This window comes from Chlamydotis macqueenii, chromosome 18 (genome assembly GCF_036417535.1).
Source record: "Chlamydotis macqueenii isolate bChlMac1 chromosome 18, bChlMac1.mat, whole genome shotgun sequence".
Classification (NCBI taxonomy): domain Eukaryota; kingdom Metazoa; phylum Chordata; class Aves; order Otidiformes; family Otididae; genus Chlamydotis; species Chlamydotis macqueenii.
Genome location: NC_141573.1, coordinates 8,015,344 through 8,028,383, shown reverse-complemented (window position 1 = coordinate 8,028,383; position 13,040 = coordinate 8,015,344). Strand labels below are relative to the sequence as shown.

The 13,040-nt window shown below is 50.5% G+C and overlaps 1 protein-coding gene across 2 annotated transcripts; it reads left to right on the top strand.

The window, feature by feature from the left end:
* The first annotated feature begins 7,216 nt into the window (after positions 1–7,216).
* TMEM220 (transmembrane protein 220) lies at positions 7,217–13,013 on the top strand. Of its 2 annotated transcripts, XM_086762490.1 has the most exons (6): positions 7,217–7,309; positions 7,444–7,473; positions 8,478–8,538; positions 10,490–10,613; positions 11,917–11,976; positions 12,842–13,013. In XM_086762490.1, the coding sequence occupies exons 1-6, from the start codon at positions 7,223–7,225 to the stop codon at positions 12,972–12,974; spliced, it is 495 nt and encodes a 164-aa protein (XP_086618616.1). In that variant the 5' UTR covers positions 7,217–7,222; the 3' UTR covers positions 12,975–13,013. The 2 variants fall into 2 exon arrangements, with proteins under 2 accessions (XP_086618616.1, XP_086618617.1); XM_086762491.1 differs by lacking the exon at positions 7,444–7,473 and having other exon boundaries at positions 7,222–7,309.
* The last annotated feature ends 27 nt before the right edge of the window (positions 13,014–13,040 follow it).

Sequence of the window (13,040 nt, the reverse complement as noted above, 5' to 3'; positions counted from 1 at the left end):
GCTGGGGCCGCCGCTTAACCCCTCCCAGGCGGGGCGCCCGCAGCCCCGGCGCCCTGCGGCAGCCGCTGCGGCGGGGCGGGAGCGGGCGCTGCCTCCCGAGGGGAGGGGGAAAGCCCCCGCCGCCCCCCGGGGCCGCGCTCGGCCGGCCCTGCCCGCCGCGCTGCGCTCGCTGCCCCGGCGTCCCCGTCCCCAGCCGCCCCGCTCCGCTCCTGCTCCCTCAGGTGAGGGGAAGGTGGCATCGCCGGCTCCCGTCGCCCTCGGCCCTGCTTTAGGCCACGGCTTCCCCCGGGAGCCCCGGGCCGTGCTGCGGCCCCACACGTTTTGCCCGGGCAGCCCCCTCGATCCCCTCTGTCTCCCATCTTCGTGCTTGGGGAGGCTCCTTGAGGGCTGGCACTCGGTCCAAGCAGTTTTATCCTATTTCTCATCTTCGCCCATGACTTTTCCTACCACACAAGCAGCTGCTTGCAAACTTCTCGTGTCTTCTCTGAAACCTCTTCCCTGGCCACCATGGGGCATAACTTCCTCCTGTGTTTTCCATGATACCCAGGGCATCATCCCCTTTCTGCCACCACCAGTCTCCTCCACATTTTCTTTCCTCTCTTAGCCACTGCTGTTCATTCCAGCACATTGTTTCTGATCCTACCGCTAACTCCAACGAACTTAACAGCCAAACTTAGTCATAGGGACAGCAAGTGCCAGGAGTTAGAGCAGTGAAATGGGTCCCCCAGGGACATGGGCTCTCCCTCCAGCCCACTGCATGACTTGGGCAAGTCCCTTCAAACAAGAGTCCTTGTTTCCTGACCTGTGTAGCAGAAATAATACTGACCTGTATGAATTGAGATCCGCTGAGGGAAGAGCTGGGCACCTGGGTGCTAGACAGCATCACATAGGCTCTTTCCCGGCTCCTCCTTTGCCCAGGCTTCTCTGCTTCTCATGAAGGCTGTGATTGAGCAAACACCTCAAATCCTGAACATGCACTGGATGTGCCTCCAGAAGTTGCCAACCGTTATCCCTTGTGCAAATGCAATGCGGGTTGGGGCAGGAGCTGCCTCCCCTTCTGGCCTCCATTTCTTTCTTCTTTCTCCTCCAGCTCAGCTCATATTTATTTATCTCACCTTGTGTTAATGCCAAGATTTTTCTTTCCTCTTGTCTTTTGAGCTTGGGAAAGCATCTTCTATCCCAGAGTCTTCTGATTTCCCTGCTTAGCTGCATGTGGGGTCAGGAAGATGGGCCAAGATCTACAGAAGTAGTCCCTGGGGCACAGCAGGAGCCTGGTTTTCTGCCTGAACCCTGCTTTCCAGTGAATATCTTATGCTCTGTGGAGTTCCTGTTTGTCAGGAGGTGGGGGAAGGAGGCAGAGTTCGTCCTGATCACCTCCCTCTTTCTGCTCTATCCTGCCAACTCCTGCTAGTCCAACAAAGTCATCTTCCTCCCTGTCATGGATGCAGCTTCCCTTTGCCTTGGGGAACACCATCACCTCCTCACACACTCGGGACAAAATTCCAGTAACCTATTTGCTGGGTTTCAGTTTAGGTCAACAATGCCATCCCACCCTGGCCTCTGCTCTCTCTGGGGACATCACTGACTTTCAAAGCTGCATAGTCTGTCTCCTCCACTGCTTTGGTTGGAGAGGAGCAGGAAGCACTCGCACCCAGATCTTCCCACAAGAACAGCCCTTCCTGAATGTGGTTTTTGTGGGCACCACGGGTGGTAAATATCAGTGCCTTGCCTGATAGAGCCCGTAACAAAGACCACAGACGCCACGGCATGCAGCAGCACAAGCACACATGTCCAGGTGAAGGTGTGCCCTTATCCTCTTGTCCCACATGGGACACCTCATTGCCTAGCACAAAGCGGGATCTCAACCCTGTCTCTTCACCTATATGATGCCAGGGAGCACCAAGGACGGCTGCTCTGCAAGGAAGGAGTCGCAGGAGTGGAGCATAACACAGCAGACAGGCAGTGGCCTCAGCAGCAAGAGCCCAGACCCAAGCAAGGCAAGCAGGGCAGGTCCCACGGCAGTAAACCAGGTTCAGCCTGACTCCAGACAAGTCTACTGCAATGAGGCAGGTCTGAGGTTAAGTCAAGTCCCCAGGCCAGGGTCTGGCTCATGGCCCCAGGATATAGCCAGGACCAGCAGTAACATAGCTTAGGTGGAAACCAAAGTAAAAGCTTTGGCTGAAAAAAAGCTCCCAAGGAAAAGAGTGAAGAGTTCCCCTAAGGCTTCTTCCAGTTTTGGTTTCAAAGTGCTCCAAAGCCACCTGCTGCTTATTAAATCGCTCTGACCTTAAATGCCGTGAGTTAAACTCCTGGGGCGGGGGGAAGCAGTCCAGGTCTGGTCATAAAAGACATTCCCTGCTCCCAGTTCAACAACTTTCCTTTACTTTTCATTCTCTTGCTTAAACCTTCTCTTCTGCCCTAACTAAGAGTGCAGGCTGTGATACAGAAACCCAGTGCCTGCTGGCAAAAACCAGCAGAAGCTGACAGCTGGCTCCACCTCTACTTTGTGCCACCTGCATGTGGTTTGCTTACAATTAGCTAAAATCATACTGTCTATCCTTCCCCCCCCCACCCCCCGCAAATCTGGGAGAATCAATAGTACCTGTCCTGAGGGATGTTTGTGAAACGTGTTCTTAAAGACATCCGGTGATGGAGATTGCGCCATCCTCCAGCAATCTGTTCTGGCACGCTTCTATCCTGACATTATCTGAAAGCCTAACTTAAGCTTTTTTGTCTGAGCTGAAATCCTTTATATCCTGTCCTGTTTGCTAGGGCCATGGCCTTCTTTAAAATGACCTCTCAGGCACTTGATTACTGTAATGTTTCCCTTCCCCTCCTCGCTCTGGCTTTCTCTTCTGCAGATTACATAAACTCAATTCTTTCATCTTTTCTTCATATTTTCTGTGCCTCCCAGCATCCTCACTGATCTCCTTTGACTTTTTTTTTTCTGTTGATCTGCGTTTTCTGAAGCAGTGTCCCTAGCTAGACATACTACTTCAGCTTGTCTTGGAGGCTACACTCCTGGCTCTTACGCTCCAGGTGGTTGCCTTTTCCATTGTTGGTGTTCAGTTTGCTCTCCATTATAGCTTGGACTTTTTTGAAAAACTGCATCCACCCAATGGTTCCCTCACTTGTATTTTTGTTGCTCACTGTTTATAAAGGAAGTTGTCCCTGTTGAATTTTGCCCTACAGGTTTCAGCCCATTTGTCAGTCTAGCACTGAATTCTGCTGTCCATCATAGCCTGGCATAATTTGCAGGTTTAATAAGGCAATCATGGGTGTTAATCATCCAGACTGTTAACCGAAGTAATTAAAAAGATGTGGTGTCAGAACGGACCCCTGCAAAAATCCCTTCAATAGGTCCTTCTATTTTGATAACCACTGATAATTAGCACTTGCCATACAATTCCCTCACTAATTTTGCACTCACCATGTAGTGATATCTTCTTAAGGGAGGGTCAGGTCAGCTGGTGTTAAAAACCTTCCTAAAGTCAACATATATGACATATATTACTTTTCACTTTATGCCTAAAAAATTGTGCCATACCAGGACATCAGACTGGTTTGTCAGCATTTGTTCCTGATGAGTTCACGGTGGCTGCTGTCCATCCCCTTGTTGTACTCTAGGTGCACACAAGTGCCTTGTTTAACGAGTTGTTCCAGAAATTTTCTGGGAATTGAGAAGGACTTTAAATTAGGATTAAAGAAAGCAGCTGACAACGCATAAATCAGATCAATTTGGAGGAGCTCTATAAAAATAATGAGGTAGGAAGAAGGTTGTTACTGTAGGATTATAATAAGAACAAGACGGAGGTCAACCTATCAAACACTTTAGACGTGTATCCCCTGACGCAATAAATCAGTGAACAGGGGGCTCCTGCCCTTCTCAGTAAGGTGGGCTCTATCCTTCCCTGCTCGTGGCACCTGACCCACCGCCTAAGGCAACTAAACCCAAAGCCCTTTTGGTGATATCAACTGTGCAACCGTGCATTTATCTCCAGATGTCCCTGTCTGAATTGCAGTCAGGGTCCTGGGGCCAGGAACACACTATAGCCCCGGAGCCCTCCGCCTGTCCACCCAGAGCTTCTTAACCAGTTTTGATCCGATCAAAACCAATTCATGGTCGCGCATGGCAGCGTCATCAGTGTCTACAGGATAAGTGCCGTTATGGAGTGGCTCACTGGGATGGGTGACTATGGCAATGTTTCAGTACATCTCTGCTACGGGCTCCTGGGAAACAGCCTGGCTTTCCCGATATCACAGCTTGGCTGCTGGGTCCATCGCCGCAGCACTCTCCTTTGAAAGCCTCTGTCCTTCACAGGCGGCGTTGCCAAACTGAAGATAAGCTGGGTTTCTGTGGGCCGAGTAGCAGACTCTAGAGAGGCATAAGGAGGGAAAATGTTTTATCTAATACTGAGGAACTAATTTTCAAGTAGCTCGAATTATACTCAAGGGTAATAAATGTTCTTGGCCTCCCTCTTATGGGAGGAAGCAGTATTGCTGGAGCCTCCCTTCAGGCAGAGAGAGTCCTCTGCCCGCCGAGGGGGTGGTTATAGGAAGTGCTCGTGATAGTAAAGCTTTAAAGTGAACAGCCTCGACCTTTTCTTTGCAGTAAGCACACCAAACACTAAAAATCCTTTCTATTTCTAAAACATACACTACAGCCAGATTGCTTTTAAATTAGAGCAGCAAAGAACGAGACAGATTCAGATGCCACGGTTGGTAAACCAACCTCCTCCTTTCCACCCTGTCCTCACAAGAGACAGACGGGCTGTTTGCCCTCTCTTGCTCTTGTGTCACTGAACTTTGCTCGCTTGCAGGGTTGCCAAACTCTCCACACTGTCCCTCCCAAGTCCCCAGGAGAAGCTGCTTTCTGCCAGCCCAGCAGCCCGGTCCCCTCACCAAAAACCCCATCCCACCTCACGCAGGGCCCTGGCTGTGCCTGTCCGGCTGTTTCTCTGCCTCTCTGCCAGTCTTCACGAGTTTCTCCCCGCCGCTCTCCAGAAGCCACGGTCTCCCCTCCAGACCCGCAGCCCATAAGCTGCGATGTGGCGCAAGGCACAGAAAACAGGTGGGCTGCGTGGGTTTGCGCAATAGCTTGTGACCAGGCAAATGAAACAGTTCAGCACAGCTTTTTCTTTTTGCAAGACCAGCTAATACAAATGGACAGAATGGACAGTAATTCATGATTTTGTTTCCCACACGAAGAAGAGCTGGTGTGCCTGAAAAGCTTCTCTGCTTTTATTTTCCTGTCACATAAATTACTCCAATGAAAGATGCACTGCCTCTTACATTCTTCTCTCTTATTCTTATTAACACCACTGTTACTTTTTAATCCTTGACATTTCCATTTTCTAGCCTGAGATACCTCCCCTCCCTTAGCAAATACGTTCAAAAGCCTGTCCTGGACCTGGAAATAAAGCATGAAGACAAGTATCTCTCGCACTGCCCACAGAGCTCTGCAGATGGGTGGCTGTTTCAAGCTGCTGTTTCCCTTCCTGCTTGTTCTTTCAAACAGCTGGATTATTTCAGGCACACATCAGTACGCAAACCAGAGGACCAGGTTCATTACTAGAGCACAAGACTGAAGATCTGGGAACAGAGGTTACACCACAAAGACAGACGTCACTGAGTCCTCTCCAGTGAGGTCCTGCCTCCTTACAAAACCCAAAACAGGACAATGGTGTAGTTCATGGTGCCTCAGTGAGGGAGCGCGGCTCTGTGGGTACCTGCTGAGAAACTGCAGGGATGTTTGGACTATTGCTCTTGCTAATCCTAACGCTTCAAGCTGGTTTGATAAGAAGAGAAAAAAAATGTACATATGCTGGTGGAATGTAGTTCGCCAGCTCTACTTTAGGCATTTGTAGTCCCTTCCCAGAGTGCTTGTGAATGGGAAAGTCATACTCTTAGGGGTGCCTGTAGAGAGTGGTTTAATTTTCCTGGGCGTTGGGAGGGGAATGTAAATCAATTTAAATGTTGGGAGGGATTTAGTTATATTGAACATGGCCTCCTGTTCTGCCTGTGGCTGCCAGCAGTTGTTTAATGTACAGAATAACACAATTATTATGAACCATAAAGCCTACTCAGTGGAGCTGTAACAATGGCAGCCATTTACAAAGAGGGCTCTTACTTCTCTTGGGCTTTCTCTGCAGTAATTTCATCTCTTGTAACTTGCTCAAGGAAAGACTCCGTTAAAAATAACAGGACAAGATGACCATTAATCCTCTCCACAAATGCGGACACATTCATGTTCTCCGCATAACATTTCAGCAAGACCTAATTCTGTAGGGGGCTGAGCGACCTGTGTTACTGAGATCAGTGGGAGAAATGTTCTGACAGAGCCTCAGTTTTGATAGATGGATACAGTAGATACAACATTTCTAAAGGGCTCACTTTCAGTTAATCACTAATTACCACTTTTCATCATAAATGATCAGTGAATTATAAGGCAGTACTATTCTTCTGAGCAATGTCTTTTTCATTCTCCAGACAACACAAAAAGACTGAATCTCTTCCTTAGTGGCCGCTGCCCCTTGGTACACCATCTGATGCCAGAACGGAGAATCTGGCTCTGTCATCTCTGCAGCCACTCCGCAGGCAGTTACACGTTATTACTGGATTTTGCTTCCTCTTTGCCCACTTCTGCTCAAAGGCCATGTTCTCTGGAGTCCTGACCATCCCAGCTGCTGTCTGCAGGACCTCAATCCAGATTTTCCACATCCTTTTTCCCTGGGGACCCTGAACAGGACCGAAAGTTGCAGGTACAGATTGACCAGCACCAGGTCAAAGGGGGAAGAGTAGCTCCCTGCAATGTGCTGGTCACGCTTCCCTGCGTGGAGCCCAGGACGTAGTTGGACTTGTTTGCCATAGGAGCTCGCTGATGGATGATCTCTGTGCGCAGACCGGGTCACGACCGGTACTCCGGGTCGTGGAAGGCATCCTGTCGTTACCGAACGTGAACGCCACAGCTGGCGCTGCACACCTCCGGGCTGCGACTCGGTTTTTAAAAGAAGACACTTTCCCATCCTCTCTAAGAATTCACTAACTATGAGCAAGCCACGCTAAGCGTCCCCGTCATTTAAAAACTGCCCCCCGCCCCCCCTCCGCTCCCCGCTGGGGCGGCCGGACCCGGGCAGCGCGAGGCCCCAAACCGCCCCCGTGGCTGCGTCCCGTCCCGTCCCGTCCCGCCCCGGCGGAGGCGGAGGCCGAGGCGGTGCCGGCCATGGCGGTGCCGGCCGCGGCGGGGCGGCTGTGGCGGCTCTGCAACCTGCTCATGGCCGCCTTCTTCGGGCTGGCGGCCGCCGTGCAGGTGAGAGCGGGGCGGTGCGGGCTGGGGGCGGCCGGCGGCCCCGCTTCTCCCGTCCCCCGCTCCCCTGCCTTCCCCTCCGCCGCCCCGCCCGGGGCCCTGGCCGCAGGGTCTCAGTGCGCGCTTCCCTGCCGCAGGTGAACGACCCCGACGCCGGGCTCTGGACAGTGAGTACGGGCCGCCCTCGGCCGGGCAGCGGCAGCGGGGCGGGGGCGGCCCTTCCCCTGCGGCTCCGCCTGCCCCGAGGGGTCCCCCCCGCGCCGCTCCGAAGCGCGATCGCCGGAGGAAACCTGCTCCCCGCTTTCGGCTGAAGAGCGAGCAGGGTCCGGGAAAATGATCCGCCTGCTCCAGCGACGGCTAAAATCCGACCGCGCTTCCAGGATCTTCCTCATGTCACCCCAGATTTGCACCTGCCCCCTGCAAAGCATGGTTCCCTGTGCAGAACACACCAAACCGCTCTCGATCCTCCTGCTCTGTGCCCCAGAGACCCCCTGACCTCCTGTCTCCATCGCCACCTCTGCTTGCCTTGGCTCAGCAGCTCCTCTGCCTTCTGTCCCCGCTCGACTTGGCGGGCCTTCTGCGCTCCGAGGGGATACCTAGAGAAAGCCCCCTCTTCTCCGCCTGCTTTTCTTGCCCTTCCTCGGGCACATGAGCAGCCCAGCGGCTCTTAGCGCACAGGGCTTGGAGCTGAGGGGCAAGGGGCACTGGCTCTGCATGGCAGGAGCTACGGGGTGGGCAGGGGGACGTGCCCTGTGCGGGTGGGCCCAGCTGACAGCGGCAGGGCTGGGCTGTGGCAGCAAAGGGTGCCCCTGCTGCCAGGGGAGCTGCCCCATGCAGGCGGAGGGTTTGGGGGGGCCCAGAGGCCAGGGGCGTCCCATAGGGGATGAAGATGCAGCACAGGGACTCTGCAGTGGGCTGGTTGGGCAGTGAGGACTCGATAACCCAGAAGCTGAGGAACAAGGGCTGGCAGTCAGCTGATGGTCCAGGATTTTGGGGGGTGATGGTGAAGATGAGCACTAGCAGTGCCAGGGCGTGCCAGAGGGAGAGGGGTTGCAGCTGTTCTGCGCATCTGACAAACTGCTCTGAAGGGGAGACATCAGTGTGGATGGGCACTTCTGCTTCCTCATCTTGGTAAGTTTTGCTACAGAGTACATTTATGTTTCATTAACAGGTTGTCTACTTAGTGCCAGCTGCCCTGTCCATGCTTGTCGGCATTAACCCTTCAGTAACAGGTATGATACTGGGGTGCAAAACAGAGTCTCTGCTCAAATTTTGCCTCCAAAAGGTTTGTTTTTACTGAGTCGCAGATTAAGATCAAGCCACATGGAAACATGTCCTACCTTTTGAGGGCAAAAAGCTGTGGGGCCTGCTTCTACAAAAGCGGGTCATTGGTTTAGTGCTCATGGTTGGACATGCTGCAGGTGAATGCAGGAGCCCTGCGTAAAGGCCTGCCGCTGGGATGGTCTTACCTTTGCGCCTCGATGCCAGCACTCGAAACCTGAGTGGAGCACAAGCCTGGGAGCACGCTCTGAACCTGGCTCTGCTGTTGACGCTAGCACATTAGTTCACTTTATTTCCTTGTTGTAAATCTGCGTTTATGCTTATCTGCCTCACAGAAGAGCAGCTGAGCTCTGCACAGTCCTTTGAAAGAGCCGAAGGTCTTGTTCAGTATCAAGAATTAGAGCTACCCCACGAGCGTGCGGGCGGTGATGGGGATGTTTAGAGTCTTCAGTGCAGCAGCTGGATTTCTGAGGGCGTACGCTAAGGGGGCTAATGCCACACACCATGTTGAGAGAATTGGTCGGATCAGATTTGGTCCAGGACTCCAGAAAATAGTTCATTTTTTTTTGTATTTTCATCCAGTAGAAATAATTTTTAAATAATGACATTTTATATACACAAAGTGACTGTATCTTGTCTGGATGAATACTTACTCTGAGTAAACTAAGATCACACTTATGCCAAAAACCAAAATCTTCCAGAGTGCCTGCTGTTGTAATAAATCACACCGTTGCAGTCTCTTGGCATTCTGGCTACCTTAAGCGTATCAAGCGGCAGCTTTCATAAAGCCAAAACCCATGAAGGCTGGTTGCCTGTGGTTTTCAACATTTCAAGGGAGGTTCATTGGTGTGGCAAGTGTAGCTTCAACACAATGGCATTTGGCTGGTCGGGAGAATCTGCATGTTAAACTCACAAGTAGGTTTTTGTTACTTTTGCCAAGATCTGTGGAAAATAAAGACCAAAATAGCCCAACTATGGACACGTATGTAAATGGACCGAGGGATATTTGCCATTCAAGTCTGTGGAAGGCCCAGATTCCGCCTCTGCTGAGCTGCAGTAAGTTCAGCCAAATGGGGAATCGATTACAATGTCGGGTCACGCTGAGCTCTTGAATTTTGGCAAGCCCATCATCTTTAATGCTTGCCTGGAGGGGTCAGCGCCCAGAAAAGACTGTTTTTAATTTTATGGTTTTTACTGTTAACATTGCTGACATTAGCACAAACTGCCTGTATTGTTTGCTCACCTCTCCCTGACGAACCCCTGGGAATGGACATGGAACACCACAAGAAGCTGTGGGCCTGTTCAGATATTTCACATCATCCGTATTTCTCTGTTTAAAAACATCAGTCCCCAGGCAGAGATGTCACCACTGTTCCTCATCATCGTGGGCAAAAGCTGAGGCGGAGGCTTAGCAGAGAGTGCAAGGGAAGACGCTCCCTGCAGCGTGATGGTCGCTCGGTGCCCCTGACGGCTGGCTGGGAGCTGGGACTCGCTCCGCTGGATCATGCTGAGCGTCTGGTCATGGCTGGGAGCTCCGGAAAGGCTGCTCCTCCTGCTTAAGAGAACTTTGATTTGTAATCCGCCTTGTGATTTTTTTCTATGCATGTTGAGTGCTGGAGCCTGTTTTGTTTGCCAGAGAGAATAGGAAACTGGCTGTTGAGGCGCTTCTGCCAAGAAGTTGCATTCCTAAGAAAGCAAGCCCCAAGCCCACTGGTGTTTGTTTCCAAGACCATTTTTCAGCAGCTTTCCCTAGTCATAAAGATGATGTTATTAATTCCAGCTTCCTGCCTAAGATGTGTGTGTTTGCTGGAGGCATCTTTTTTAGCGACTCAGTTGCTTTTTGATTTATAGGGTGTACTTCATGCTACATTGCAGTTGCTGGCAATCTATTTTTCTCCTCAGATAATGGTGTTTGGAGAAGCCTCTGTGACCTTCATTCTGCTGGTTGTGTTGTTGGGACCATTGCTTTGGCTTGCTCTTTGTTTGCCTATGCTCAAGGAAACATTTTGCACGAAGAGGAAGGCAGGTAAGCTGTGATTTTTTTTTTTTTTTCTTTTCTTTCCCCCCTGCACGAATTCAGCATGCCAGACCATTTCCTTTTGGTGGTCACCTTGATAAACTTTATTTGCTGGGCTGCTGCAGTTAAGTGTTGTTGGTCCAGGGGAATCAAACCAAGGAGGAGAGACCACAGTGCTCCATACTAGCAATTTGTTGGACAAAGGAGCTTAAGGGAGAATGAACAGTCGTGATTGCTTGCCTGATTGTGGCAATTAGATTTAATTGGGCAGTTCTGGCTTTCAAAGAGCAGGGTACAAGCATGGTGAAACAGCTTTATGTTTTCTTGCTGGAGCGGTAGGAATTAATGTTTAAACACCCTTGAGGTGATACCGTATAGGTGTTTCCTGGGCAGCCGAGGCCTCTGAACCGTTGGGGACTGAGCAGGTGGGAGGATTTCTCACCTGGATGTTTGGTTGTTGCCTCAGACAGGTGCTTGTCAGTATCCAGGGGAAGCGCTGGCAGCTACTGCGGCTTTTCACGGTCTGGAATAGTGAGGTGCTGATTTGATTTTGTTCCACTAGCTGTTGGAGTTAGTCCAGAGGAGGCCACGAAGATGCTCAGAGGGATGGAGCACCTCTCCTGTGAGGACAGGCTGAGAGAGCTGGGGCTGTTCAGCCAGGAGAAGAGGCAGCTCCAGGGAGACCTAATAGCAGCCTTCTAATACCTAAAGGAGGCCTTGAAAAATAGAGGGGGACTTCTGACAAAAGCATGTAGTGACAGGACAAGGGGTAAAGGCTTTAAACTGGAAGAGGGGAGATTTAGATTACACATAAGGAAGACATTCTTTACTGTGAGGGTGCTGAGGCACTGTCCCAGGTTGCTCAGAGAGGTGGTGGAAGCCCCATCCCTGAAAACATTCCAGGCCAGGCTGGACGGGGCTGTGAGCAACCTGATCTGGTTGGAGATGTCCCTGCTCCTTGCAGAGGAGTTGGACTAGATGACCTTTGAAGGTCCCTTCCAACCCAAATCATTCTATGATTTGCTCTTTGTTAATAAGGGAAATGTGCTGTGGAATATAAGTTTAGCAGTGGAACAAAAAGTGAAAGCAGGAATTTCTGCAGCTGCGTAGCTGTGGGTCATGTGTGTTTGTAGATTTGTGGTGGGAGGCAAAATTACTCCATGTAAATCCTAATAAAAATATATTGAACTTCTCCATAAGGAGGCAGTGCATACTTAAACTACAGTTCTGAAGGCAAAATTTGTAATTTTAAAAAGTACACATCTGTTTGTATTATTTTCTGATCTGTTTTTTTTTTTGTTTGGCTTTTTAGAGAGTTGTTTGGTCTGGTGATTATTACAGTATGGATGAGTCTTTGTCGCAGTTCAGCAAAGTAAGTTTCGTTTCCTTTTTTTTTTTTTTTTTAAATCCATTCATATGTTCACATTTAGCAACTAGCTTCTTGAAAACACGTAGTTAATTTTGGCTGCCTGTTTTTCTGCTTTATGTCACTGCCTGAACCTTCTCAGATACCTAAGCAGTAGTAGCTGGTGCTACAGCCTGTGGGATCTAGCACAGACCAAAGTGTGGGGGTGAAGTAAAGCTACACAAAACATTTTTTTTCTGCTCCCCCTGCCATAATGGGCAGGGGATGTTCTCCTTTTGCATAAGGACAGTGCGCCCCTTCTGTGGAACAGGCCAGTGTGGCCACAACTGCTGATGAACTGCAAAGCCATTTCTGCCATTGCTCCCAATATACAGAGCTTTCCAGCGAAGGTCTCTATATTGGTGTCCACTGCGTCCACCGGAGCAGGCGGGTGATGCAGGCAGAGTTGGCAGAAGTCTCTGGGTGGCTGCCTGGCTGCAGTGGCACCACAATCTTCCCCTCCAGCCTCTTTAGTGGACTGTGCTGCAGCAGTTCTGCTAAATTCCTGTTAGCTGGGAGCATGAAAAATGCCAATCTGCCAAACACTGCATTTGTGCTGGGAAAACATGTCATAGCAGAGTGGGTTTTTTGTTGGTTTTTTTTTTTTTTCATCTGGTTTAAGTAGCCTGAGGTGGCAGAAAAACTTTTTTTGCTGGCACACGATGCCTCTCCAGTGAAGGACTCTGCCAATATATCCACAGGAGCTACATTAAAGTGGCCAAGGGCTCTCTGCTGTCTTTAGCAAATACAGTCCCATTCCAACAGCAGCCAGGTGTGAATATTTTGTAGCAGTCTGATTTGAAGTAGCTCTGTTGCATTTGCTTCTTTATAGGAATCCACTGGGTGGAGTTCGCTTGACTGCTGCCATCATGGTCACCGTCTTCCCCTTTGTTTCCTGGCTGTATATTTATGTGAACAAAGAGATGCGAGCATCTTGGCCAACGCACTGTAAAACGGTGATTTAATCGGGTGGGAGAAAGTATAGAATAAATATTCTGACCTTACTTGTCTTTGCTTTTGGTTCTTAATGA

Excerpts from the sequence above, each read along its gene's own strand:
- TMEM220 (XM_086762490.1), top strand. The coding sequence starts at position 7,223 with ATGGCGGTGCCGGCCGCGGCGGGGCGGCTGTGGCGGCTCTGCAACCTG. Across the intron at positions 7,474-8,477 it reads CCGACGCCGGGCTCTGGACA|GTTGTCTACTTAGTGCCAGC; the intron begins GTGAGTACGGGC and ends TTTCATTAACAG. Across the intron at positions 10,614-11,916 it reads TTGCACGAAGAGGAAGGCAG|AGAGTTGTTTGGTCTGGTGA; the intron begins GTAAGCTGTGAT and ends TTGGCTTTTTAG.